At 42.9% G+C, this 26,894-nt stretch overlaps 3 protein-coding genes across 3 annotated transcripts in view; all 3 read left to right on the forward strand.

Moving 5' to 3' along the window:
* The first annotated feature begins 1,694 nt into the window (after positions 1–1,694).
* stmnd1 (stathmin domain containing 1) lies at positions 1,695–3,574 on the forward strand. The gene is made up of 6 exons (XM_038971916.1): positions 1,695–1,763; positions 2,096–2,234; positions 2,328–2,458; positions 2,824–2,955; positions 3,236–3,430; positions 3,548–3,574. Exons 1-6 carry the CDS (start codon positions 1,695–1,697, stop codon positions 3,572–3,574), a joined length of 693 nt encoding a protein of 230 aa, XP_038827844.1.
* Positions 3,575–8,834: 5,260 nt separating this feature from the next.
* Positions 8,835–16,728, forward strand: LOC120027541 (RNA-binding protein 24-like). Its single transcript, XM_038972530.1, has 4 exons — positions 8,835–9,002; positions 9,875–9,998; positions 10,487–10,541; positions 16,377–16,728. The coding sequence occupies exons 1-4, from the start codon at positions 8,835–8,837 to the stop codon at positions 16,726–16,728; spliced, it is 699 nt and encodes a 232-aa protein (XP_038828458.1).
* A 5,562-nt stretch (positions 16,729–22,290) lies between these two features.
* cap2 (cyclase associated actin cytoskeleton regulatory protein 2) overlaps positions 22,291–26,894 on the forward strand; it is a 30,360-nt gene continuing 25,756 nt past the window's right edge. Inside the window, exon 1 of the mRNA XM_038972417.1 lies at positions 22,291–22,387. The gene's annotated coding sequence lies outside the window, so the exon portion shown is untranslated. The remainder of the gene's footprint in view (positions 22,388–26,894) is intronic.

A 26,894-nucleotide genomic window follows, 5' to 3' on the forward strand; every position in this document is an offset into this window, starting at 1 on the left:
CATATTGTCCTACCTAAAACTTTTTAGTCTCGTTGGAGGTGAAAAGAAAAGCCGGAAAGTTTCACTACTTTAGTGATTTATATGATAAACCCTCTCTCCATCCTCTTTCCCAGAACCCTGACCTATGATCGGTGGTTGCTTACTGCAAAAGACTGAAGCAAACAGCAGAGAAACTGGTCCTGGACTGCTCTTACTTCCGTGGGAATCTGCAGTAAACCCTCTCCAAGGTATAGTACAGGCTGGAACATAGTTTTGTATGCTCCTCCTTATGTTGACTGTATGTACATTAACTGCATTCAACAATGCTATATCAGTGTCTTATTTGGCAAGAGATTGACAGAAAGACTGGCACAGACTCTGTTTATGTTTGAAAAACATATGTCTATCTGATAAAAGTCTGTGTCATTCCTGTATGTCTGACTCGCTGTATGTCTGACTACACTGTTGGTGTAGCTGATGAAGGCTCTGGAGACCCAGAGCTGTGCCACTGACTTCGGCCTGAGGAAGAGGCTGAATGAGCTGAGCGCCACCAGGGATGCCCTAGAGTGGGAGAAACACTGTTGTGAAACGTTGTGTAAGCCTAACAGAGACCGAAAGAGTTCTACATAAGAATTATGCAAAACACACTGTAGAAAATGATAGTCATAGTTTATCAATGTAAACAATTCACAATTGTCATTGTGCTTAGTGAATAGTGATACTAATGAGATAAATTGACTGACCTGTAACTGACCTTTTAACCTGTCACCAGGTGAAGGCGACAGTGGTGGTCCTGGTCAAGGAGATGCAGAAGGTGGAGAGACAGATCATGAGCTCTGGCTCTGAGCAGCAGCTGGCCCACACCCGGCTGGATGTCCTGGCCCAGAGGGCCAACTACGAGCTCTGCATAGACCAGGTCTGTCTGTCTGTCACCTGCCTTCTCTCATCCTATAACAGTTTCATGTTAACAATACAATGTTAATTGTTTGTTGTCAGTATGTATGTGTGGCTGCCCTAACCCAGTGCTACCCCTCCAGCCCCACATTGCTCTTCTGCAGGAGACCAAGAACCTGAGGAAGAACACCTTTGGCCTGCAGAAGAAACTCCTCTCTCAGTGAGTTATCCCTCACAGTAGTGAAGATGACAAATTAATCTGCTAAAACATACCTTCTCTGGAACTAACAGTGTGAACATATGACACCTAACTGTTCTATGACAGCAACACCACACACACCTACCTCAATATTGCCTCCTTGTGGTTATGGGTATGAAAGACATTAGGATAATTTTTTGTCTTGGAAAAAAGTTATCTTGACTATATCAACAACATAACAAAGTATTTTTTCTTGTGTGTATGCTTTCAATTTCAAGTCAAGAGATTGGGTTGGAGCCAAAACCTGCTTGCACAGGGGCCACTACAAGCCTAAAACCATTTGGAATGGGACTTATTTGGAGGACAATTGATTGAGTGTTGTTTTGCGGTCACCCGGACACCTACTGCCTGTCCAGGGGGTGTCACCTCTTTAACCAGGTCAGATTTATTGTAGCAACGGCCCATGGTAACGCAGAGAGTCCATGGCGACATGGGTCGCGCTATCTGTGTGAAGGAATGCGACTGAATGAGAGGTTCCCTTTGCGTTAATATCCCGCGAAATGCTCTATTATTGGTATATCAAAAAGAAAACTAGCCGACCACTGTTCTCTTGAAAGTAAATATGGGATGCGGCAGCTCCAGGTTCACGGTGGTCGAGCCCGTGAGATCAAGCGAGTTGGACGGAGGAGAGGTACGCTGCCTGCAGTTCCTAATTTCGATTCCTATTTAAAAACTGTAATCACAATGTTATGAAGATGTGTAATACAGAAGGCAAAGTGGAAGACTTTTGGAATGGAATGGCACACACCCGGCGTGATGCGCGCCAGAGCGCTTTTCCTCTCAATTGATTCCCTTATTTGATTTGCGGGGGGCCTACCGATAGCCTAGTGGCAGTCTTTCTTTTTAGTCAAACTATTTGGCTACTTGATCTAGAAATAAATATGATACACTTTGTATTATTGCACCTGTCAAAACACCTAAGACACTATGCATTTGAGTTTGACGTTGTAATTCTCCAAACAGGATGACACAGTGAGTAAACAAGGCTGTAGGGGCGACTCTGCAGTGTCAAAGTTAACCACAGACAGTGGAGTGGTCCTGGACACTGGTGTGGTCCCCACCTTACTGGGGGCTGTACCCAGGAAACTATCACCACTGGCAGGTAAGAGGTTGGTGTGTGGTGGGGTGTGTGTGAGAGAGCGTGTGTATCTTGTACTCGTCAGAGACCTCCTATTTGTGTGTGTCTCCCACTCAGCCCACATCCCTGGCCTGGCCCAAGAGAGTGGTGAGAGACCCAGGTCCAGTGAGATCCTGGAACAGCTTCTGAGCCAAGGCATCATCGCCCAGCCCAGGGAGAGGGCCAGCGGCGAGGCATACAACATCATGGTGGGTACCGGTCAGGTCTAATGGTGGGGCAGAGCAAAGTGTAGCTTCATGTAGTCTCAGCCCTCTATGGTGGCGTCAGAATCAGGTGAGAGGAGGAGTTCCATAATCTCTTGTCATCATAAGACTGGGGCCTGGTTGGATAGTCTCTTGATTAGTTTCCTGGTTATTTATAAAGCTGCTGTCATCTTATGGAAGTGAGTGCATAACTGATTGACTATGTCAATATGCCAATGACAGTCACTGTATTGAAGAGATTATATTTTAGAGTTATACTGTAGTTACTGTGTAAATATGAGTGTTTACCTAATATGTGTTGTTGGAGTGTGTATTAACTCATGGTTTAATTGCTGTGTGTGTACGGTCAGATTGATGACAGAGAGACACCCAAACGTAGGCCTCCCCCTCACCTGGAGTCTCTGATGGGCAAGAGGGACCAGTCTGTCACCAGCCAAGTGGACATGGAGGAGAAGATGAGACAGGCGGAGGAGGAACGGAAGGTGAGGATTATGAAATCATGAAAAATATGAATGTTAGGTGAGGGGAATAAGGGAAAACTGGGTTTAGGCGGTTAAATGGGGACCAACTTTAACTAAATCTGCCTTGAATATGACTTGTGTGTCTTGAATATGACATGTGTGTGTATCTTGAATATGACCTGTGTGTGTATCTTGAATATGACATGTGTGTGTATCTTGAATATGACCTGTGTGTGTATCTTGAATATGACCTCTGTGTGTATCTTGAATATTTATTTGTTTTCTTTCTCATCTCAACAAGGAGGAGCTGAACGTGAACCTGAGGCCTAAGTCAGCTGGTGTCCATGACCCAGAAGCTGCATCAACATCCAGAGAGGGGGACGTAGTCAGCCCTGTGGAGGTCCTCCACACCCCTGATGCCCCTGAGACCCCACCCAGCCCAAGAGGGATCCAGCAGGAGCCACTGGATCCAGACCCAACTCAGACTCAAGAAGGAGTGGATGGAGGGAGTGGAGGGGTCAGGGAGGGCGGGGGAGAGGGAGTCCTAAGTGGGCTCACTGGGCAGCTTCTCTCAGCCTCTCTTGAGATGGAGAATGACTCCACATTTCAACAGACTGAGCAAGCTGAGGAGCAATTCTAGCACCTGGCTGGGAGCACCTTATCTGTCTATTGGAGCCCAGTGTGTCTGAGAAGGGAAGGATGGATGAAATGAGGGAGGGAGAGGATAGAGAGATGGTGCAGGGGGAATTAGAGGAAGAGTGAGCAGGTGAGGGAGAGAGAGATCAGTGATATCTATTTGTGTTTTGTATACAAAAGAGCCGAGTGTATGTGCATACAGTCTGTTTCTAAGACTTGTTTGATGTATGTGGTATAAAGAGAAGAGATCTCTGAGGATTTACTTTATGATGCAAAATCATACTGTATAAAGGTGGGCAATATTATGATTTGAAATTGAAATCATGAAGATATTTATTTTCCATTAATTTAAAAAAGGTCAAGACCCCCCCCCCCCCCCCTCTGTTTTGTGTGTTGCAATAGTGGACGTTGAGTTGAAAGCTGTTTTAGACACAAGATGGCGGTGTTTCCATGGAATTAAATTACTTCTTCAGCACTGTTCATTATAGTTCACTTGCAGAAAGTCTTTGGTGTCATGATCATATGTAAGAGTATCTTGGTGTTTTCACTATAAAAAGTAAGTTTTATTACTTTAATGTTAATTTGGCGACAAGCACCGGGAATTATTGTAAGCTTCTGTGTGGTGGTGTAATGCATCGGATGGTCGGACATTCATTGTATCTGTCCCTAATGTAAATAAGCAATTGAAATGAGAGAGAGAGTCAAGAACCCGACACCCTCAGCACACAGGGGGACAAACACCTACCTGGAGGTGACAGCATTCCCTCCCCCATATGCCCCCTTAGATACAACATAACCAACAAAAATGGATCACGACTCCTGCAGCTCTGTCGGATGCTGGATATGTACATAGTCAATGGTAGGCTTTGAGGGGACTCCTATGGTAGGTACACCTATAGCTCATCTCTTGGCAGTAATACTGTAGACTACTTTATCACTGACCTCAACTCAGAGTGTCTTAGAGCATTCAGTCTGTCCTCTGACACTCCTATCAGATCACAGCAAATTTCACACTACTTGAACAGAGTTATGCTCAATCATTAGGCATCAAAGCCAAAGGAACTGAATAATATTAAGAAATTATATATAATGGCCTCCCGAGTGGCGCAAGTCACTGCATCACAGTACTAGCTGTGCCACTAGAGATTCTGGGTTCGAGTCCAGGCTCTGTCGCAGCCAACCGCGACCGGGAGACCCATGGGGCGGTGCACAATTGGCAGTGCACGCTGACATGGTCGCCAGGTGTACGGTGTTTCTTCTGACACATTGGTGTGGCTGGCTTGAGGTTTAAGTGGGCATTGTGTCAAAGAAGCAGTGCGGCTTTGTTGGGTTGTGTTTCAGAGGACGCACGACTCTCGACCTTCGCCTCTCCCGAGTCCATACGGGAGTTGCAGCGATGAGACAAGACTGTAACTACCAATTGGATACCACAAAATTGGGTAGAAAAAGGGGTAAACATTTTTTTTGAAATGCTATAGATGGAAGGAAAATAGTGTGGAAATCTACCAAAAAAACAATTAGGCAACAAATTCAATCCGTTCTAGACAATTTCCTGGACAAAAGGTTTCATTGTAATAGTGAAAGTGTAAGCTTGGCAGTAGAAAACCTAAACAGTATATTTGACCTCTCAGCTTCCCTATTAAATTAAAACATTTCAAGCAGATAACCTAAGAAAATTAACAACAATGACAAATGGTTTGATGAAGAATGCATAAACCAAAAAAAGAAATTGAGAAACCTATCCAATCAAAAACAGAGACCCAGAAAACCTGAGCCTACGCCTTCACTATGGTGAATCACTAAAACAATACAGAAATACAACATAGAAAAAGAAGGAACAGCACATCAGAAATCAGCTCAATGTAAATTAAGAATCCATAGAATCAAACAACTTCTGGGAAAATTGGAAAACTCTAAACAAACAACACAAACAGTTATCTATCCAAAATGGAGATGTATGGATAAACCACGTATCCAATCTTTTCGGCTCTATAACAAATATACATGATCAAATACAAATCTTAGAATCAACTATTAAAGACTACCAGAACCCACTGGATTCTCCAATTACATTGAATGAACTACAGTACAAAATACAAACCCTCCAACACAAAAAGGCCTGTGGGGTTGATGGTATTATAAAATATACAGAACACAAATTCCAATTGGCTTTACTTAAAATCTTTAACATCATCCTCCGCTCTGGCATCTTCCCCAATATTTGGAACCAAGGACTGATCACCCCAATTCACAGATGTGGAGACAAATTTGACCCCAATAACTATTGGGGATATGCGTCAACAGCAACCTTGGGAAAATCCTCTGCATTATCATTAACAGCAGACTCGTATATTTCCTCAGTGAAAACAATGTACTGAGGAAATGTAAAGTAGGCAATTTTACCAAATTAACATACCCTGCACACCCTAATTGACAAACACATAAACAAAGGCAAAGTTTCTAATGCTTTGTTGGTTTCAAAAAAGCTTTTGACTCAATTTTGCATACGGGTCTGCTATACAAATTGATGGAAAGTGGTGTTGGGGGAAAAGCATACAACATTATAAAATCCATGTAAACAAACAAGTGTGTGGTTAAAATTGGCAAAAAAACACATTTCTTTCCACAGGGCCCGGGGGGTGAGGCAGGAATGCAGTTTAAACCTCACCCTCTTCAACAAATATATCAATGAACTGACGAGGACACTAGAACAGTCTGCAGCACCTGGCCTCACCCTACTAGAATCTGAAGTCAAATGTCTACTGTTTGCTGATGATCTGGTGCTTCTGTCCCCAACCAAGGAGGGCCTACAGCAGCACCTAGATCTTCTGCAAACTAAGCCCTTGCGACCTTAGTTTGACTGTTCCCAAATGACCCATCATTACCTTTTGGGTGTTATATGGTTGACAGGTTTGCTGTGTTTTTCAACTGGTGAAAAACCTAGTCTCAGTTCCCAAAATGACAAGATCTGATCACATGTCAGGTTAAGTATTACTTTGACATTTTCTAAACATGGCTGTCCTCCTAACGCTCCCTTGTTTAATCAAGTTGGAAGCCCATCCTGATAGTCAAGGATGGTGAACTTGAAGTGGAATGCTGAATGGAATTTGTAATGGAATTCCACAATTTTTTATTTAGTTAGTTACATACTCACATAGCGTTCATTGCGTTAAAGGATATCTCTATACTACAGTATATAGGCTATGCATTTAATTTAACAGGGCGCATTTGGCACACTCCCAATGTTATAGCCTATAAATGTATACTATAGGCCTATACACATCAAATATATGCACATAAGGGATTTAAGGATATCCATTGATGAGGATTTACCAGAGACTCTGTAGCTACGTTTTGTTAGCCAAAATGTAAGGTGATTCTGATTAGTTAGCATGCTGCACGCGAACGGAGACAACAAGGGGACGCAACTCGATGGTATCTTTATTGTGTGGCCGCTGAAACCCGAAACGGACCACTATGCGGCGGCTCTGCTCCGGGCTGTAATTTAAAGGGCGCGTGGGCACGCATGAATAAAATAGTATCTGATCCACCGAGATACAGAAAAGTCGCTCTATCAGGTTGCGGCCGGGAATAGTGACCAAGGAGAGGGCTATGGCATTTATTTGGTACAGAAGAGTCCAGTGGCAATTCACGCTATTGCATTCCGGTGATGGAGGAGATGACAATTATGACAGCTAGCCAGCCACATCAAATTTGCAACTCATAATCTTACTGTAGGCTACAAGCAACCAGGCACATACCAGTATTAGGGCCTATGTAGGCAGCGTGTCTCCATGGCTGACTTAGTCCATAGAGGTGGAACCATATGAACGATTTAGACAATAGTTCCGTATCAGATTTCTCAGTATAAAATTACAGACCAGTTGTGGAAAACAGGAGGGAGAATCATAATTTTCCACATTCATTCATGAAAGACAAAAGTCAACAGTTTTACAAAGTCTTATAGTTGTTATTAGGCCTATTTTAGTTATCACAGGCACTACAAGACCCACAAGTTGACATTCATCTGACCTCAAGGCACTGCTGTACTAAAATATACAATTTAATCTATTATTTGTATGATGTATATAATCACAAGCATAAGTAGCCTATTTGAAAAATGATCTGAAGATATGATTTTGTATGGACGGATCCTGCACGGGGCGGGTGCCCAATTGCCCTGGCAGCGTATTTACGCACGTACCGCTCTTCCCTTCAAGTCCACCTAAAAAGGTTATCATAAATTCCATCATTACCCGGCTGAACTCAATCCTAAACGCGTTTTAAAACAGTCCAGTCATCAGTGGCCTTCTATGAGACATTAGGGGCCCAGAAAACTAAACATTTATGTCCCTACCCATTGTGCATTATTCTCTTAGCAGCATCGCGTGTTTGATAGTCCAAAATATAATCTAACACGCTACTGCATTATTCTACAATGAAACTTGAGGCCCAGAGATTACACCTGTCTGCATTGGTCATGCTGAACTGCTGCTGCCACTAAAACACATGCGTCCCTGGGCTGGCCACTGTCTGTCTCCTCTCTGTGCGTAATGGGCCTTCCCGACCCGACCACCTGCTGCCAGGTATCCCTTGGGACAGGAAGAGAACCAAGACCTTCCTTTTTCAAGTTATATCTTCATGGAGTATAGTGGGGTCTTGTGTGTGACACTGTGGGTTATTAAGTAGCCGAAACCTTGCCGTGAGCACTAGTCTATACAATTGATGTAAGAACAGATCATTTTAGGGGTATGAAAAACCGAATGACCATAACTTTCCTGGTGGTTTAACATGTGGTAGGTAGTATGGTCCATTCTTCATCACCACTAAGCAGGCATGGATTTTTAATTGTGCGCGCTTCCCAGCTGTTTGCTGGAGCGTGTAGGGGAGCATGTGGGCGGGCAGCAATGCACGCACAGTACCGCCCTCGGTCTTGGAACTGGGTGGAGTTATTGGAAGCACTTTTAGGAATGGGTCCGAAACATATTTAGTTAGTCACGACAGTTACGAAGAAGAGTTGCAAACACCTGACGATCTCTTGGACAATCCGCTCCATATCTCCTTTAAGTGTCGAAACATAATCTACCTCGAATCTTGATTTTTGTCGACTTTGTTATTTCCCTGAAGCCTCTCCAGTGGTAAATGTCTTATTGTTCGTTTTTATAGCAATACTAATAAATAACGTAACTAGCTGATAAGGAAACATTGCACTATATTTTTGATTGTTTCTGTTAATACAATTTTGCACAAAAATATTGGTGAAGATGCACACCACGCAGAAGGACACGACCTACACGAAGGTTTTTGTCGGGGGTCTTCCATACCACACCACGGATTCCAGTCTCAGGAAATATTTTGAAGTGTTTGGAGAAATTGAAGAAGCAGTCGTGATTACCGACCGACAGACCGGCAAGTCCAGGGGGTATGGATTCGTAAGTATCAATATAGTATTTATTCTTCATAACTTTCTTACACAAAGTGCAAGTGAGACAGTGCAAGTGTCTGTCTAAGGCCTGCATTATTTCAAATGGCAGTAAATCACATGTCATCGTTAAAGTGGGTGTTGGTTAGGCTACTGTAGGCCTATTTTTTTTTTTTTTCATAAGTAGGCTTGTGTTTTCAGCTTGAAGCGTTTTATCATTGAAAACACCCGATTGGCGCACACGCGCACTGTTCCGCGCTAACATGTTCAGAAGATGAGTTTTGGGAAGATGATGAGCAGAACCTCATGTCAATGTCTATGAGCATTAATAAGAGACAGATGGGCTACTATAAAACTGGTTTACTGTCATGGTACCTCCCTCCTTGCAGCCATTTAGTTTTAAGCACATTTATGTGAAATATTAGCCTGTAGTATTTGATGAGTTGAGAGGTTTTCCTCGGGTTATTTGAAAAATACCCTACTACAGCACCAAAAACTCTTACATAGTCATTACTCTCAAATAGCGTACTTATAGTCACAAGTAAACTTGACTTCAGAGAAAAACAATGTACTGACAACAATTATTTTGAATGGATGAGTATCTATGGCCAGAGATGGCGTTATATCTAGCTTCTACTCTGGAAAACAAGGAAATAACTCATCAGGAGCTTAGAGCCTACCTAGGACCAAAGATCTCAACTTACTATAAGTAGTGGTGGTTATCTTAATTTTCAAAATATTGACTGACAGTCGGGTTGTGTGTGATATCCATATTTTCTCTATTTGCCTCCCTTTAGCTAATTGAATATGAACATTGGCGAGTCTTTTATTTTTCACCACTTCTTACCTGTGCTCTCTCCCCCTCTCTGTGTGTCTCTGCAGGTGACGATGGCGGACCGCTCGGCTGCAGACAGGGCCTGTAAAGATCCGAACCCCATCATCGACGGCAGGAAAGCCAACGTCAACCTGGCGTACCTGGGGGCCAAGCCACGGGTGATGCAGCCAGGTAAACACACTCTCACACTCACAGTCACACAGTCACATAGAGAGATACCTATAGGTGAAGTATACTTAACTCAGTAGGAAGCAACAGTACCTGTTCTGTATGGTAATGTTCTTAAAACATTGAGGCTGTTTGTTCTATAGAACATGCCCCAGGTCTCATCTTATTTTTATTTCCATATTGTCCACATTTTTTCCTCACAAATCATGCCTGGTGCAGAATACTTTCATGATGATCCCAAGGCTTATTAATCATTCTGTCACATAAATATGTAAAATGAATGTGTTCAATACATGATTCAGGATGTCCCGATGTGTCTAGAATGAACTGAATTACTGCATCCCAAATGGCACCCTATTCCCTATATAGTGCACTACTATGGGTACTGGTCAAAAGTAGTGCACTAAAAAGGCAATAGGGTGCCATTTGGGACTCACAGATGACATGAATAAGATCATTAATTAATTTGACCATACCTCATCTCCATCCAGGTTTCACTTTTGGTGTTCCACAAATCCATCCTGCCTTTATCCAACGGCCTTATGGGTAAGTACTGATGCTTCTTTGTGTGTGTTGAGGGAATGGTTGGGTGTTGATGAGTATACATTTACAAATGACCTCATCAGTGAAAACCTATATGAAACCTCACTAGAGTTACCTCACTGAATCTGTTATTTATAATATATTAGCAGTGATGTCCCTCATTTGGCGAAAGTCTAGCATTGTTAGACATGTTCATACAATGACATGTATGTTTATATAATCTGTTTATGTAATTGTTTTGTGCTTAGTCCTATTTTTCTCCATACTTGCATGATAATTATGTTGAGGGAGAAAAACAGTTTCACAAGTCCTCTTTCTTTTTATCACTGACTACAAAGTTGACCACCAATATAAGGTTTGTGTGAGTGAAAGAGAAAGTGTGTGTGTGTGTGTGTGTGTGTGTGTGTGTGTGTGTGTGTGTGTGTTTGTGTGTGTGTGCACTTGTGTGTGTGTGCACTTGTGTGTGTGTGCATGTGTGTGTGTTATGTGTTGAGTACAACTAATGGAAAGTTAGAGCCTCAATGACTCAATGTTATCTATCTCTCTCTGGTCCGACAGGCTCGATACAGGTTAACATAACTGGTGGTTTCAGGATTAGTTCTGTGGGCATGTCACAGATCAGAACAGGGAATTACCTGTAATTTCAAACGCACACAAACAAGCTCAAATGGTGATTATAGATGCATGTATGTTGGTTTTTAATTTTGGTTTTGAGTTTGAATTCATTTTGAATAGCAATTAGAGCTTTGTGTGCTTTTTTTTTTGTTACTGTTATGAAGTGGTGTTCATAGCTAAACCGTGTGCTGTCTATTTAATGACCAAAAAAAGCTGGTTTGATGATATTTGGGATGTTCTTTTACGATTTTGTGGAAGAGTGTTGACTTTGCCAGGGGGAGCAAAGTCTTTTTAATTTTTTATATTTGATGCTTTTGTGTTGTAGCTTGTGGTTTACTTTTTCATTGGTAACATTATGTTCTATATGTTGTTGGATGTGTTGTTGGAGTGAGGGACGGTTTTCTGTGTGCTTTTTTATTATTCCCCTGTCACCCCTACTCCAAACCAAACCCACTAAAACCATCAACAGCTCACAGCTCATTGCAAGACATTTCTAGGACCTTCTTGGTGTTATTAATTATCTTGCATTAACACCTAACCTCTCAAACTCACCCACAATTGAGTATTTCCCAGGAATTGCATATTCTCTCTTTCTCTCTCTCTCCACCAAGGGCATGTGCCGCATGGTCTTTGTCTCTTCTAACTCTCATTCTCTCTTATTTTCTCTCCCTCTCTCATCTATCTATCCGTATATGGTATACTTCAGGGCCGACTCTCAGGAGAGCTGCTGTTTCTCATTCAGAGATGATAAAGAAGAGAACAGTGAGAGGTCCATGACTAAACTGTAAATTGACAGTAGTCACTAACCTTATCCCTTACAGGACACGGGTGACAGATGAGGAAAAGTCATCCAAGGCTAGTAGTTTAGTTGAAGCAGAACACCTACTAATGTGTGTTTCTGTTAGTGTGTGTTTGTTTGTATTTGTCTGACCATAGTATTGTATGTGTGCGCACACATGTTCGCTTGTGTGTGTGTCCTTTCGTGTGTAGTCGAGTCCAGTGGTAGAGCAGTGCACCAGAGTCTCTACTGTGACACAAACAAATGTCTGGATGCCACAGCCTCTGAACAAGCTTTCATCACATGGGTCTGCGGCGTTAAGGAAAACAAGCTTCTCCATTGTGCCTCACAAAGGCTGGAGTGCTGACGCTGCAGTCGCATGAAGCCTGCACTGGTAGCGGGGTGGGGGGCTGGGCAGGGGTTCTGGGGCTCACTCCGTCCTGATGGGATGGGACACTCTTTAAAAACAGCAGTCCCGAACGCATGGAGGCTGGAGGTCCCAGGGAGGTTTAAAGGGCCACAGACACATCCAGTCAGTGCCACCTATGTGCCACCTGTGCTTTCCAACACATGTAGAAGGCCCAAGGCTGCAGAAAAAAGGATTTGTCCCAAATGGCACCCTATTCCCTGTATAGATCACTACTAGGGCCCTGATGAAAAAAGTGCAAAAAAGTGCAATCTATATAGGGAAAAGAGTGCCATTGGGACGCAGACATAGATGGGCACAGCTGTGGGAGGGTAGCAACCAGCTCCATGGCTATCACACCACTAGGTATGAGTCTCACCAATGATATGATCCCAACACATGTAGGAGGCTTGATAGATAGGTATAAAGCAGAGGAGGCTGGTGGGAGGAGCTATAGGAGGACGGGCTCATTGTAATGGCTGGGATAGTATGAATGGAACGGTATCAAACACATCAAACATATGGAGATCTAGTTTGACTCTGTTCCATTGATTCCATTCCAGCCATTACAATGAGCCCATCCTCCTATAGCTTCTCCCACCAGCCTCTTCTGATGGGTACTAGGTAAATGGCAGTACGTACAGGTCTGGGATCAGGCTACTGTTTGAGCCTGTAGCAACCAGATCCATTGTTATTATTATAGCACCATGTCGCCCCTCTCCTCAGCTCCTAATGCAACAGAATCCCAATGGTTCTAATGTGTCGGAGAGCAACAGGTGTGTACTCCTAAACTCCCTGCCACCCCTCCACTCTTCCCCCTCTCTGGTCGAAGATGTCACCCATCTGACATGTGATTGACACAGACCTTTATTTAGCCTTGAACTTTACCGACCGCAATGTTCCAGACAGAAAGATAATATATTTACACAGAGCATTGAGACACACAGTAACCCTAGTATTTTTAACCTTGCTTGTATCTCTAGGGAAACGAGGGCACTTAGATGGGAGTCAGAGGGTAGCCAGTGCTTCCCATGAGCAACACCGTTACGGAAGTGAATCCAGGCAGATGTGTGTGTTTTGTTTGTTAGGTGACACAGCATTTACCAACATATAAGAGGTTTATGCTGTTGGAGATGGAGAAACAGGTTGTAGTAGTCTAATGTTGAATGAGATTACGAAGGGGAGAGGGAGAAGGACAAGATAGAGGAAGTGAATAAAGGTATGGTGGGATATGAGCCCAGATGAGTTCTAGGGGTGGGAACATACCACTAGGTACTAGTAAGTCATATGTAGGATGACAGGCAAGCAGAAAATAGCTGGGGCCCAGCCTTCAGCCTCTCCTGTCAATCATACATGAGGCCAGGCAACAAAGAGCATGTCTGAGACCAGATCCACATTACAGGAATGTCGTCATGACTACTTATGGAAACCGTACTTGTGTAGGACTTATTGGCACTTTGCTATATATTTATGGAAAAATAACATTGGAATGAAACTCTTGGGCAGTCTTCAAACAGTCTAATGCAGGACAACAATCATGGGCCATTTTAATGTCTCTGTCTTCTTCATACTTTGGATGCATCCCAAATGATACCCAATCCCCCTGTATAGTGCACTACTGTTGACCAGATCCCTATGGGCCGGTGGAAAGGGAATAACGTGCCATTTAGGATGCAACCTTTATTTCCAACAACAGCATGTTTCTTGGGCTCCTGACTGGTGCACCGGTCTAAGGCACTGCATCTCAGTGCTAGAGGCGTCACTAAAGACCCTGGTTTGATTCCAGGCTCTATCACAACCGGCCATAATTGGGAGTCCCACAGGTGACGCACAATTGGCCCAGCGTCATCCGGGTTAGGGTTTGGCCGGGATAGGCCGTCATTGTAAATAAGAATTTGTTCTTAACTGACTTGCTTAGTTAAATAAAATAAAATAAAATTCACCATTCACCATTTAAACATACCAGTTCAATGCTGTCATTTCATTCTCTACAATTGCAAATATAGTGCTATTAAAAAGCACCTTTGCTGTGTGTTGTAACACTGCATAACATATTTTATATGTGGTGTGAAAGAGCTTCTTTTTGTGCCGGTTTTCCCCATACTGTAAGAAATAATCGTTTTTCCGAAAAGAGATGAAAACAGCATTTCAAAATACCTGTTTGATCCAACTTTTGACACCATGCTTCCATCCTGAATGGTACCTTATTACCTGTATAGTGCACTGCTTTTGACCCTGTGGGGATGCATCCCATATCTTAATATAGCTAGTAATGGGGAGGCACAACAATGGTCAGCTTTGACATGTGTTTTTCGGTGGACACTGCATTTTGTTGTTTCGTTGTGAAACCATCCTTTGTGTGTGTGTGTGTTTGAGAGTTTTTCTTTGTAGTGGCCCGTGTGTGTGTACACGTGTGTGTGTGTTGCGTTTTGTTTTGTTGTGCATTGTCCAGCCTGTGTGTGTGTCTCCACCTTGTATTGTGACTGTAACACTGTGCTGAGACAGCAGCGTGCCAGCAGGCCAGGCCGAGGCATCTGCCAAGAACGTGTTGTCATAGGAGCGCCCCTGACCCCTGAGTGATAGAGCTGTACTTGATCTTTTATTTTTCTTCCTTTTAATGTATTTATTATTTCCTTTTTGTTTCGTTCAGTGAGTGTTTGTGCTGTGTTGGTTATCCATGTGGACTGTTTTGAATTTTTTGTCTTTGACGTCTGTTTCTTGTAGAATTGCTGTTGTTTTTTCCTGTTTCCTCGTTGGGGCCAGTGTTTTGAGATGTGATTGGTTGGATAGTGGAGTGCTGACAATAGGGTTGCCACGATAGATCTTGTCTTTGGTTTCTATAATCCAGATTCCAAACTGTTTGACTGTACAAACGATTCCTCTCTCCATCTTGTTTCTTATTGGCTTGATTGATGTCAGTATTTATTTGGTCCGATCAATTGTTAGGTTGTTTCTCAAGAGATTTGAATGACCTGTTGACAACATCATCACACCATGCACATCATCATTCCAGACCATTACAAATCCACACCAGACCACAACTCATTGAAACCCAACACTGACAAATGGTGGTAAGTCAATATAAAAGTGATTGTCAATCATTGTCATAACACTGATTAGGTTACTCAGTCTTCTCTTACTGAATCATAAACTTGACTCCAATTAACACCAGTTTAGTTTTTTTGAGGAATGTCATTTGTGATTTCCCCATCAAGGTCAACGACTTGGGTTTCCTCCACCAAAACAATAGTGTAACTTTCCCAAACGACCATCATCATGCTAGCAGATAGCGCTAGAGAGCCTAGCGAGCCGAGCCTCATGGCCGGGATTTGTCATGAAGGGCTGAATATGCTCATTGTTCCTGATTGCTTATTTAATGAAAAGGTCCCTCTGAGTGCAGCTAGCCTAGCGCCCGGCCCGGGGCTCTTTGTCTAAGCACAGAGGGGGAAACAGCCAGCAGTGTCCTTTTTGAAAACTGTCCAGCTGTCAAAGTGGCAGTGACATTTTCACAATGCCCCCCTCATCTCATGTCCTCTCCCCCTCTCTTCCTCCCAGCGCTGCCTGTGAGCCTCCCTCCCCTCCTCTGTTCCCCATCCCCTCCCAACTAGGACTGGCACCAGAGCCAAATCCACATGTGACCAAGCACACACAAACCAAGTTCTCTCTTCTCGCCATCTCTGGATTGTCTCTCCATGACGGCATCAGTCGGTCACTGAAAACCCAAAATGTCTTCCTATCCCTTATCAGAGGACAAAACCCCTCTGAGCTTTGAACACCTCTCCACCAACCCATTTTTTTTATCCCACAGAGAGATCTCTATTTTGGCAACCCTATATCTCTAATAGCTACTTGCAGGCATCTCCGTGGTGTTATTGACTGGTGTATTGATGTGTTGGGGGGGCCCTTGGCCGCAGTGTGGTTGGGTTGGTTGCGTTTGGTTCTGCTGTCAAACTTGGGGTTTGCTGCTGTCTGTCAGTGGCTGTGTAAGGCCAGGTCTGTGATCTCTACCTCTAACTCCATGTCTGTTTCTGTCCTGCAGGATCCCTGCTCACTATGTGTACCCTCAGGCCTTCATGCAGCCAAGCACCATGGTCATTCCCCATGCCATGCAGCCCAGTGCAGCCTCTGCCTCCACCGGTTCCTCACCATACATCGACTACACTGGAGCCGCCTACGCACAGTATTCCGCCGCCGTGGCGGCTAGCGCTGCTGCAGCCTACGAGCAGTATCCCTACGCTGCCTCCCCTGTAGCGGCCGGGTACATAACTGCGGCCGGTTACGGCTACGTTCAGCAGCCCCTGCCTACGGCCGCACCGGGATCAGCCGTCGCTGCAGCCGCAGCTTTCGGTCAGTACCAGCCTCAGCAACTGCAAGCTGACCGCATGCAATAGCAGCCACTGCAGCCATTGGACACGAGGGGATGGGAGGCCCACTGCTGATTGGCTGTGCAGAGGAAAGGAGGAGGAGGAGGAGGAAGAGAGAGGGGCCGTGTTAAGTGACGGAGTCGTTAAGATGGTGGTGGTGAGGTGGGAGCTCCATACAGTAGCTTTCCAACTTGCTGTGCTTAACCCCCCCCCCCCCCCCCCCCCCCACACACAAAAAATGAGTAAACGTTACCAATTCACAGAACAAAGTAAGGTGGATATATCCTTATGATTATTATTGTTGTTATTAATATAACTATTATTATAATTGTAGTAGAGTATTTATTTATAGAAGAGAAATGCAACAACTAAGCTTGGTGTAAAATATTACCTTATGTTCCATTGCTGTCATTAACATAGAAGAGAGAGAGCGTTCTCTTTACGGGACACTTAGACGTGTCCCAAAGTGTTTTGTGTTCTGAAGCCCTTATAACATATATTTATTATCACATTTCGAGGACTCTTGTCGTTCTGTCTTTTCAAGTGCATTGAAGTAAATGTTGTGATAATCAGGGAAATGGACCAGTTTCCAGTGTGTTAGTAAAGACAACCTCTGCGTGTCAGGGAGTAGCTGAAATAACTGTGGAGAAAAGGTGAAAGTCTTGTCTCGTGTTAAGAACATATCTTCCTGATGCTGATTGTCCCTTTTTTGACTCTGTATCTTGATCTCTTGACCTATGCAAAGCAAACAGTTCACCAGGAGACAAAAAAGCTGCAGGAATAACCAAAAATGCCATCTACTCATCAACTCTTCAAAGGGCATCACAAACAATATGAAGGAAACTCCGAAAGAAAGGTTTTCAGACAATGAGAAGCACCAAATCAGTTACTCTCAAACACATACATTACGCACACACACACAGTTGTGTACATAGTGGTAAAGGACAAAGGGCTCAGTCGTGTTCCCCTCTGGCTCTGTGCAATGGGATCTAGTCAGAGTGAAAGAGAGGGAGGGAGCAGCTGCGGGTGGGGAGGGGGGTGGGACAGTTAGCCCAGCGCCACACAAATGGATCACTCTGGAAAGAACGCATCACTTGTGCTTATTTGTTGAGCTGTCACATTTTAATCCCTGGGCCCATTTGGGAACTGGCCCCTCTGGTCTGTCTGCCTGGCCCTGTCAGCATTTCCACCTCTGTCCTAGAGCTGGCCGGCTGGGCTGGTGTCAGGTACATACACTGCCCTTCTATCCTAACCCTAACCTTGTCCTGTACCCACTCCTCACAGCCTCACCAACCCCCTTGCCCTTGCCCTGTACCCATTCCTCTAAGCCTCACCAACTCCTCCTCTATCCAGACTACACACCCCAACTCCGGAGCTCCTTTCTGTGGGTCTGGAAAGTGGTAGCAGTGGGGAATGTAGAAAGGGGGTGGCGGGGCTGCAGGCGCTTGACATGAATCTGGGGGTTCTTTGTGTGCCTCACATTTGTGTTGCTATTTAAGAGTAAGAAAAGAGATCTATTTAAGATATTTATTTTCAGAGTTGACTATGTTCTATACGCTCTACGGACAAAGACTTAGTGGCGGTACTGAATTACTATTGTTATGTATTCATCTCAAGGCATATAAGTTATTGAGTAGGTTTAGTTGTATTATTATTAACATACTCTACCAAAAATGTTGATTTATTTAAGATACAATTCTGTATGTGCACTGTACAATTATACTTTTTGCCTTTTTGAAATCTTAGAACATGACATTAAATATTGGCTAGATTAATGCCTTTTGTATGAAACTTTATTTAAATGCAGGCATACTTGCGTGCAGACTGTTATTCTGCCTCTGTGTTTAGAACTGTTGGAAAAGACAAAAAAATCCTGACAAAATTAGCAAAATGCTTGCTTTATACATTAGAATGTATAGTCATTGTCATGGTTTGGATAGCTGTGCTTCTATTGCTTTTAATATACATCAGATGGGCTATTTTACACTTGGGAATTTTTATACTTGAACTATTTCTTACAAGGGAAAATATGAAAAATAAATGACAAAAAAATACTTTTTAAGGAAGCTTTTCATTGTCACTGGATTAAGGCATGTACAGTGTTAAAACCTTATTTCAGAATTTCAACACTATTTACTCTAAATTGAAATAAAAGGTTCTATATTTAAACAATGTTTTTTAAATTTATTTAAGATGGATATACGATGTTGAGTTGATCAATTATGTTGTTTTCAGGTTGGGTAACTTTTTGTGGGCCTTGTTGTGGAGGCCTGAGACCATTAAGTCTCCAGAGCAAATGATGTATGAAAGGTGAAGGTGTTAAAGTTGATGTTCAGCAGGTTCTATGGATACACATGTCCCAGATTTGTACCCTACAACACGAGAATGGCTGAGTCACCTCTTCACTAGGCAAAAGCTTCTCTCTCAAACACACATGGATCTGCATCTCAAATGGCACCCTATTCCCTTTATAGTGCACTACTTTTGACCAGGACCCCTGGTCAAAAGTAGTGCACTATAGGCTGAGTGCCATTTGGGATGCGACTGCTTATTTCTAGCTCCAGAACTCACAGGTCTTGTGTTGTATTATGTAAGGACTGTTCCATCTAAGTGTATTAAACACCTATAAACAGACTCACTGTCTATTTGTGCATACATCCTCAATTCCCAAGCCTCTCATCACCAAAATATGGTTGTAAAATCTTTTGGGAGACTGGTGTTTAAAAACAATGTTCTTAGTTTAGTTGGGTTAAGTAGCTGATTACTTTCCAGTGTGTGTGTGTGTGTGCTTCGTAGACTAACAGTGAAACGCTTGCTTACGGGTCCTTTTCCAACAATAAAGAGTTAAAGATGAAATAAACCGTGAAAATAACATGACTATATACAGTACACTGGTCTTTCCATGAAAGACTGATCAGGTGAAAGCTATGAACCCTTATTGATGTCACTTGTTAAATCCATTTCAATCCATTTAGATGAAGGGGAGGAGACAGGTTAAAGAAGGATTTTTATGTGTGCCATTCAGAGGGTGAATGGGCAAGACAAAAGATTTAAGTGCCTTTGAACGGCGTATGGTCGTAGGTGCCAGGCGGACCGGTTTCAGTGTATCAAGAACTGCATGCTAAACAGTTTCCCGTGTTTATCAAGAATGGTCCACCACCCAAAGGACATCCACCAACTTGACACAACTGTGGGAAGAATTGGAGTGACCTTGATAATTTATTGTTAAAACGAGAGGCTGCTTGGATCTTTAACTTAAAGACCCTTGCTCCCTTCGGTCTTAACGTGGACTTTGATCTGAAGCCATTCTTGTGATTGTTGTGATTGTTGTGACTTTGCCATTGTGGTTGTTTGTGGGCTTGTGTGGTCTTAAGTGAGTCTATGATCGTATGCTATCCATTTGTTTTTTGTATGCTGCTCTTTCTATGCCATTTTAATATTTGATAAATTAACCAATGATATTAGGCCACTCTTGGCCATGATTACAGACACCTGTGTGTCTTGACACTATATATAAACGAGTCATCCCGCAGTGTCTGTGATTGTACCCTGATGAAGACAGCTTGCCTGTCGAAACGTTGGTAAATTAAATATTTTTGCATCTGAGCTCCTAGAGTGTGCGGCTCTCCTTTATTTTTAAGGAAGAATTGGAGTCAACATGGGCCAGCATCCCTGTGGAATGCTTTCAACACCTTGTAGTGTCCATGCCCGATGAATTGAGGCTATTCTGAGGGCAAAAAGGGGGATTGGGGGGTGCAACTCAATATTAGGAAGGTATTCCTAATGCTTTGTAAACTAATTGTATAGGGAGTAGAAAATAACATGGCTATATACAGGACCCGCTCCACTACAGCCCCGTCAATGTGAATGGGGGCGTTCTCGACCCTCCGTTTCCTGTAGTCCACGATCAGCTCCTTTGTCTTCCTGACAAGGCAGAGGTCCTGAGTTTGCGCTAGGTATGGGCCGAATCGGGAGGAAGTGGTACTCGAGCAGCGTGACGTCCTTCACAGTGTTGCCGTGATCCGGATCTACTGTTGCACTCAGCTCAAAACTTGGGTTGCTGTTGGGGAAGTTTGAGGGGTGTATGTAGCACATGTAGCACATGGGGATGTGTGAGACTCCTCAGTCTCAACTGTCCCCACTTGAACCAGCAAATAGCTCGTTTTTTTCATGGCGCCGACAGGTAAGACACTTCAGGAGGGCGTTCACGTGTACTAGCAAGACAGAGGTCCCGAGTTTGCGTAAGCTATGGGCTGAATCGGGAGGAAGTGGTACAAGCTAAGCAAACAGCGTGATGTGCTTTACACGTGCTTGCGTGTAAATTACCACAGAGCAGCCAGAAGCCTTATGGGATTACATACAAAATGTCTGCTGGCTGTATGCTGGTGACCATGCTCCTGCTCTTCATTTTGTAACACTGTCACCCAAGGCCCCTCCACCATTTTAGCCGAACATTCAATGACGTGGGACAAGCATTCACCTCACACTCAAACAAACACGTCTGGCAGCAGAGAATTTGGGAATGGAGTCCTCTGTGGAAGCCTATCAATGATTCAGAGGCTTTTCTAATCAATAAAAGATCCCTACCCTCTCCTCCCTAACCTGGCACGAGGCAGCATGGTACCCTTTTCTGGTCAAAGTAGTGCACTGCATAGGGAACCGGGTGCCATTTGGGACACCGATGGTCTATTTCAGCCACAGTGTAACTCAGGCAGCTGCCATGACACAGCAGAGATAGAGGCCTTTCACGTGACATCACTACGGCTTCCATGGCATCTGACGTCCGCCATGATGGAATTCAGAGGCAGGTTGTGAATTGGGATGTGACAGACAGACAGTAGTAGGTGCCGTTAACATAATCAGGGGCACAGTGAATGGCCCTGTTAAAACTTGCTCCCAGTTTTATTTGAGTTGACGTGAGAAAGCTATAACCAGTGATTATATCAGCACATAATGATCCCCGCACACTGGGCACAGACGTCAGTTCAACGTCTAGTTTTGATTTACATTTGTTTGAGTTGTCAACTATTGTGAATTCAAGGTGAAATTCCCCCCCAGAATCTTAATTTAGGTTAAAAGTTGGGTAAAAAATAAATAACAATCCCCTTACGTTGATGACTTTTTGCAAATCCAATGAGTTTTTCACATTGATTTAACATCATCACATACATTTTTGTGGTTAAAATGATGTGGAAACAACATTGATTCAATTCGTTTTTGCCCAGTGGGCAACTTTATGATATTGGAGAGGATGATGATGAGGATGATGATAATGTTAATATACAATTTTCATATGACTAGCTTTTATAATTTGAATGTCCACACAGCACTATCCTTTGAGTCATAGGGTAAGACCATTGCCAGCCTACACAACATTAGACGTCAATCAGACGTTCCATACTTAGTCTAGGTGTCTGGGGCTCCCACCACTGCTCCTCAAGACCAGGCAGGGGGGAGAGAAAGACTGGAGGCACCGACTGGTACTTTGCCAGTGGTCCACTCACTCAACTGCGTTATCAGGTTCACAAATGTTGCTTCATTTGGAAGTCCCGGAAGTTTAGGGTTATCTGCGCGATTGACTGACAGGGAGGCTGGGTGAGGCGGCAGACGTAGGAACGAATCAACCCGGGACATTACAAAAGCGAAATAAAACACTACGCCAGGATTTGATAGGGACCTATCGAAGGTAAATCTGTTGGTTAGTTTGTTTTCTAACGATTGTTATATTTTTGACGAGATGGGAATGGGAGGGAGAGCGGCAGAGAGTTGGGGACTGGGGCGGCACGTTTGTAGATGGCTCGCCTCAGAAACGCGTGCGGTTATACTATTCGCTGTATTGGCACGAGAAAGGAAGACACCGATAGCCACAAAGGTCTGAACAATCGCCCTTTCCATATTATCTATGTGTGTCTTGTCTTTGTGTTTGTATGGCTAGTTAGACCATTGCGTATTTGCGGCGTTTTGTTTATTCTAGAAAACAGGTATTGCGTCAAAAAGGCTACAGTTACTGCTAGAATATACGAATTTGAGTATTTTGTATGTCGATGACATTGTTATTTGTGTATGTGATGACAACGGTATAGCCTATACAATGCAGCCTGCCGATGACACAGGATGAAAGTGTAAAGGATGACATGTCAACATTTGTTTTATTATTATGGTGTAGTGTGTGGCGCCGAGTCGAAATGACCTGTCACCTGACGCTATTATCATACCTCATACCTTGTTATCTATGTGAGGACACATGAACATAACATACATAGTTGTCGCACAGGATCAGTGCACATGTGTCACACCAACCTTGAATGAACCTTCAGGGAACATTATGAATGTTGACAGTTTATGTTGATATTTAGAAATTTTGTTTATATTATTATTCAATTCTCACGTGTTAGCCTGCTGAATATTTCCATATTGGTATAGATAGATTATTACTCTAAAATGTACAATTCATAAGCTCTATAAGTATACGAGTTTACAGATCTCTCTCTCACTCTCTTGACAAAACTCGAGTTTCAGATCTAGATGTTTTTTTATGAAGGGCCATCATCATGTCTAAGAATGAAATGGTCCTTAGCCCAAAGACCTTATAGGCCTATCAAGCACCAACCATAGAACCTTCCAACTTAGAATAGATGACAGGAAATCAGCACCACTAGCTTGAAGCAGGGGCCCAATATAGCCCTGAGATCAGATACCCAGGGCATAGAGTTATGAGACCCTATGGTGATTCTTAAGTATAATGGCATTCTCATTTCAGTAGAATAATAACACACCACCGATGTCTGCTTTCACAGCTGTTGGGTCCAAATCCCTCCCCTTGGTCAGACAATTGTTAGGTGCTTTGTTTACTAAGAAAACAATTTCTCGAAACCCTCTAACTTCAGGGTTCAACCTGGTCTCAGAGCATTTCATATTATTCTGTAAGTAAATCAGAGACACTCCATTTAGTATGATATGTTACGTTTCGTATGGTATGTATTCATTTGTGGATGTCCATTACCCATTTCGTATAATGCGTTATGAATTACAATTTGTATTATATGTTACGAATTTACTAAACATACAATATGTTACAAATTTACAAACTATACAATACGTTACGAATTTGAAAAACATACAATATGTTCTGAATTTGCAAAGCGTATGATATGTTATGAATTCCAGCTAGGTGGCTAACGTTAGCTCGTTGGCTAGGGGTTAGGGTTAAGGTTAGGGTTACATTTAGGAGTTGGGTTAAGGTTAGGGTTAGGGGAAGGGTTAACTAACATGCTAAGTAGTTGAAAAGTAGCAAGTAAGTAGTTGAACAGTTGGTAATTAGCTCAAATGCTGAAGTTGTCCATGATGAGATTCGAACTCGCAAACTTTGGGTCGCCCACCCATCCACCCTGACCAATCACCCTACGTTAGTTTAAGTAATTATCTGTTTATGTAACCATATCAAACGAAACATATCACACTAATTTGAGTATCACAGAATACATTTACTATGTTATGTCTAGTCTATGAGACCAGGCTGGGGTTCAAATCCTGTCCTGGCTCTTTCCCCTCAATCACTTTATACAAATAACTTACTGTAACACTGTATAGCTGGGGTCCAACAGTGAAAGAGCTAAAATGGCATTCGCTATGCTTTCTATCGCCATGGAGACTTTGGCAAACTCACAATGGCGAAGAGATGCTAATCAAGTCACACTGTGCCAGATTCTAGCTGTTGCATTCACACAGTTTTCAATGTTAATGTTTTCAACATATCTTCTGGTGAAAGAAATTATGAATAGGGCTGGGGCAAATACAGTGGCAGACTGTACTCTGTTTTATAGCATGTTGCAAGGCTTGTCAAATGTCTTTATTTACAACTATAGACATCTTGATATTTTGGAATAAAGGTAGTTCAATTGTGGCTCATACACTCTATGATCAGATATTCAGTGTTATGTATGCTAGTGAGCAGTCAACTCTGTCCACTGATCTAAGATCAGCTTTCCCTGCCTCTTATACCTTATCTCACCCATTGGAGCACAAGCACAAAAATGGACTCTGGACCAGTACTTAGAGAACGCCTCCACCTATCAGTCATTATTATACACACAGTCCAAAGATATATGATTTTAAGGAATAACCCTGATCAAGTTACATTGTCATTACATATTGGGTTATTTGTATGTTTTTATTTATTAGGCCGTCTTTAGAGGACAAAAGTAACTTTATTTTACATTTTGTGACATTTTACATACATGGTACTTTTTTTCATATGGCACATGGAAATCAGAAGAGGGTAGTCTACAGAGATAGGTGCGATTGGCTGAGAGTAGCTGAGAGGTGTGTTTATGGAGATAGGTGGGATTGGCTGAGAGTAGCTGAGAGGTGTGATTAAAAGCTCATGATCTATAGAGTGTGCAAAGCTGTCATCAAGGCAAAGGGTGGCTACTTTGAAGAATCTGAAATATAAAATCTATTTTGATTTGTTTAACAATTTTTCGGTTGCTACATGATTCCATATGTGTTATTTCATAGTTTTGATGTCTTCACTATTTTTCTACAATGTATAAAAGAGTAAAAATAAAGAAAAACCCTTGAATGAGTAGAGATTTATATTGTTGATTGATTGACTATGGCTTTTCAAATCTCACAATAGTGCTATTTGTAGGGTTAATTTTAAATTACAGTTGTGATTTTTCAGCTGTTCCTGAACCTCTTACCAGAAACAAGGTATATGGGGCTAATAACAGATATTCCTCTAATGATTGTCTCTTCGCAGCAAAATCTGCAGATCTGAGATGGTTTTATTCCCCAACATTCTGTACACAGTTGTTTTAACAACAAAGACACATTTGTCTTTCAACTTCCACTGTCTTCCAAGGGTGTCTAAATAACTTTCAAACATCCAGTTTGAAGACCTCAAACCAAACCCGAGGTCTCCAGTGGCTGGCTACAGACTCTAGGGCCCTGTACTGTCTGGCAGCCTGCATAAATAGACAGTGAAGCCCATGTTAAATATTTGGCACTGCTGGGAGAATTCTCTGGAGTGATTAATAGCATACGCCCAGGCTGCACCTCCCATCCACCACCAAGGAATTATTGCACTCACAGCACTGCTGGTGTGAGGCCTACTGCACACTTCAGATCACTAATGAATGTGCTAGCTGCTAGGTCCTACTGTAGCAGATAGCTAGGAGGAAGGCTGATGCATGGTCAACACAGGGACTGACTGAAAACCTCTTCTGCTTCTTATTAAAGTACTGGTGAGGGATGTTATCATGTTGAAGTGTAGGTGAGGTAGGGATACACAGCACAGCGCCTTCTCTGCTCAACTGGACTGAACTAGACTGTTCTAGGTAAAAAATTAAAAAATAAATGTTATTTGTCACATGTGCCGAATACAGTGAAATGCTTACTTACAAGCCCTTAACCAACAATGCAGTTTTAAGAATAAAAAAAAAAAGATTTACTAAAATAAACTGAAGTTAAAAAAAAGAATTTGAATAAAAATTGTAATAATAAATAAATAAGGAGCAACAATAAAATAACAGTAGGGAGGCTATATAGAGGGGGTACCGGTACAGAGTCAATGTGCGGGGGCATAGGTTAGTTGAGGTAATTTAGGTAATATCTACATGTAGGTAGACAAAGTGACTATGCATGGATAATAAACAGAGAGTAGCAGCAGCATAAAAATGATGGTGGGGGGTTGGCAATGCAAATAGTCCTGGTAGTCATTTTATTAGCTGTTCAGGAGTCTTATGGCTTTGAGGTAGAAACTGTTAGAAAGCCTTTTGGACCTAGACTTGGCACTCCAGTACTGCCTGGTATAGAGGTCCTGGATGGCAGGAGGCTTGACCCCAGTGATGTACTGGGCCGTACGCACTACCCTCTGTAGTGCCTTGCGGTCGGAGGCTGAGCAGTTGCCATACCAGGTGGTGATGCAACCAGTAAGGATGCTCTCAATGGTGCAGCTGTATAACTTTTTGAGGATCTGAGGATCCATGCCAAATCTTTTCAGTCTCCTGAGGAGGAATAGGCACTGTAGTGCCCTCTTCACAACTGTCTTGATGTGTTTGGACCATGATAGTTTGTTGGTGATGTGGACACCAAGGAACTTGAAGCTCTCAACCTGCTCCACTACAGCCCCGTGGATGAGAATGGGCGCTTGCTCGGTCCTTCTTTTCCTGTAGTCCACAATCATCTCCTTT

Source organism: Salvelinus namaycush, chromosome 32 (assembly GCF_016432855.1).
Source record: "Salvelinus namaycush isolate Seneca chromosome 32, SaNama_1.0, whole genome shotgun sequence".
Taxonomy (NCBI): Eukaryota; Metazoa; Chordata; class Actinopteri; order Salmoniformes; family Salmonidae; genus Salvelinus; species Salvelinus namaycush.

Bases quoted from the DNA above. Each gene is read 5' to 3' on its own strand.
- stmnd1 (XM_038971916.1), top strand. From the start codon at position 1,695: ATGGGATGCGGCAGCTCCAGGTTCACGGTGGTCGAGCCCGTGAGATCA. The intron at 1,764-2,095 runs GTACGCTGCCTG...TTCTCCAAACAG, and splicing joins GCGAGTTGGACGGAGGAGAG to GATGACACAGTGAGTAAACA. The intron at 3,431-3,547 runs GTGGATGGAGGG...ACATTTCAACAG, and splicing joins CAACTCAGACTCAAGAAGGA to ACTGAGCAAGCTGAGGAGCA.
- LOC120027541 (XM_038972530.1), top strand. From the start codon at position 8,835: ATGCACACCACGCAGAAGGACACGACCTACACGAAGGTTTTTGTCGGG. The intron at 9,999-10,486 runs GTAAACACACTC...ATCTCCATCCAG, and splicing joins GCCACGGGTGATGCAGCCAG to GTTTCACTTTTGGTGTTCCA. The intron at 10,542-16,376 runs GTAAGTACTGAT...TCTGTCCTGCAG, and splicing joins TTTATCCAACGGCCTTATGG to GATCCCTGCTCACTATGTGT.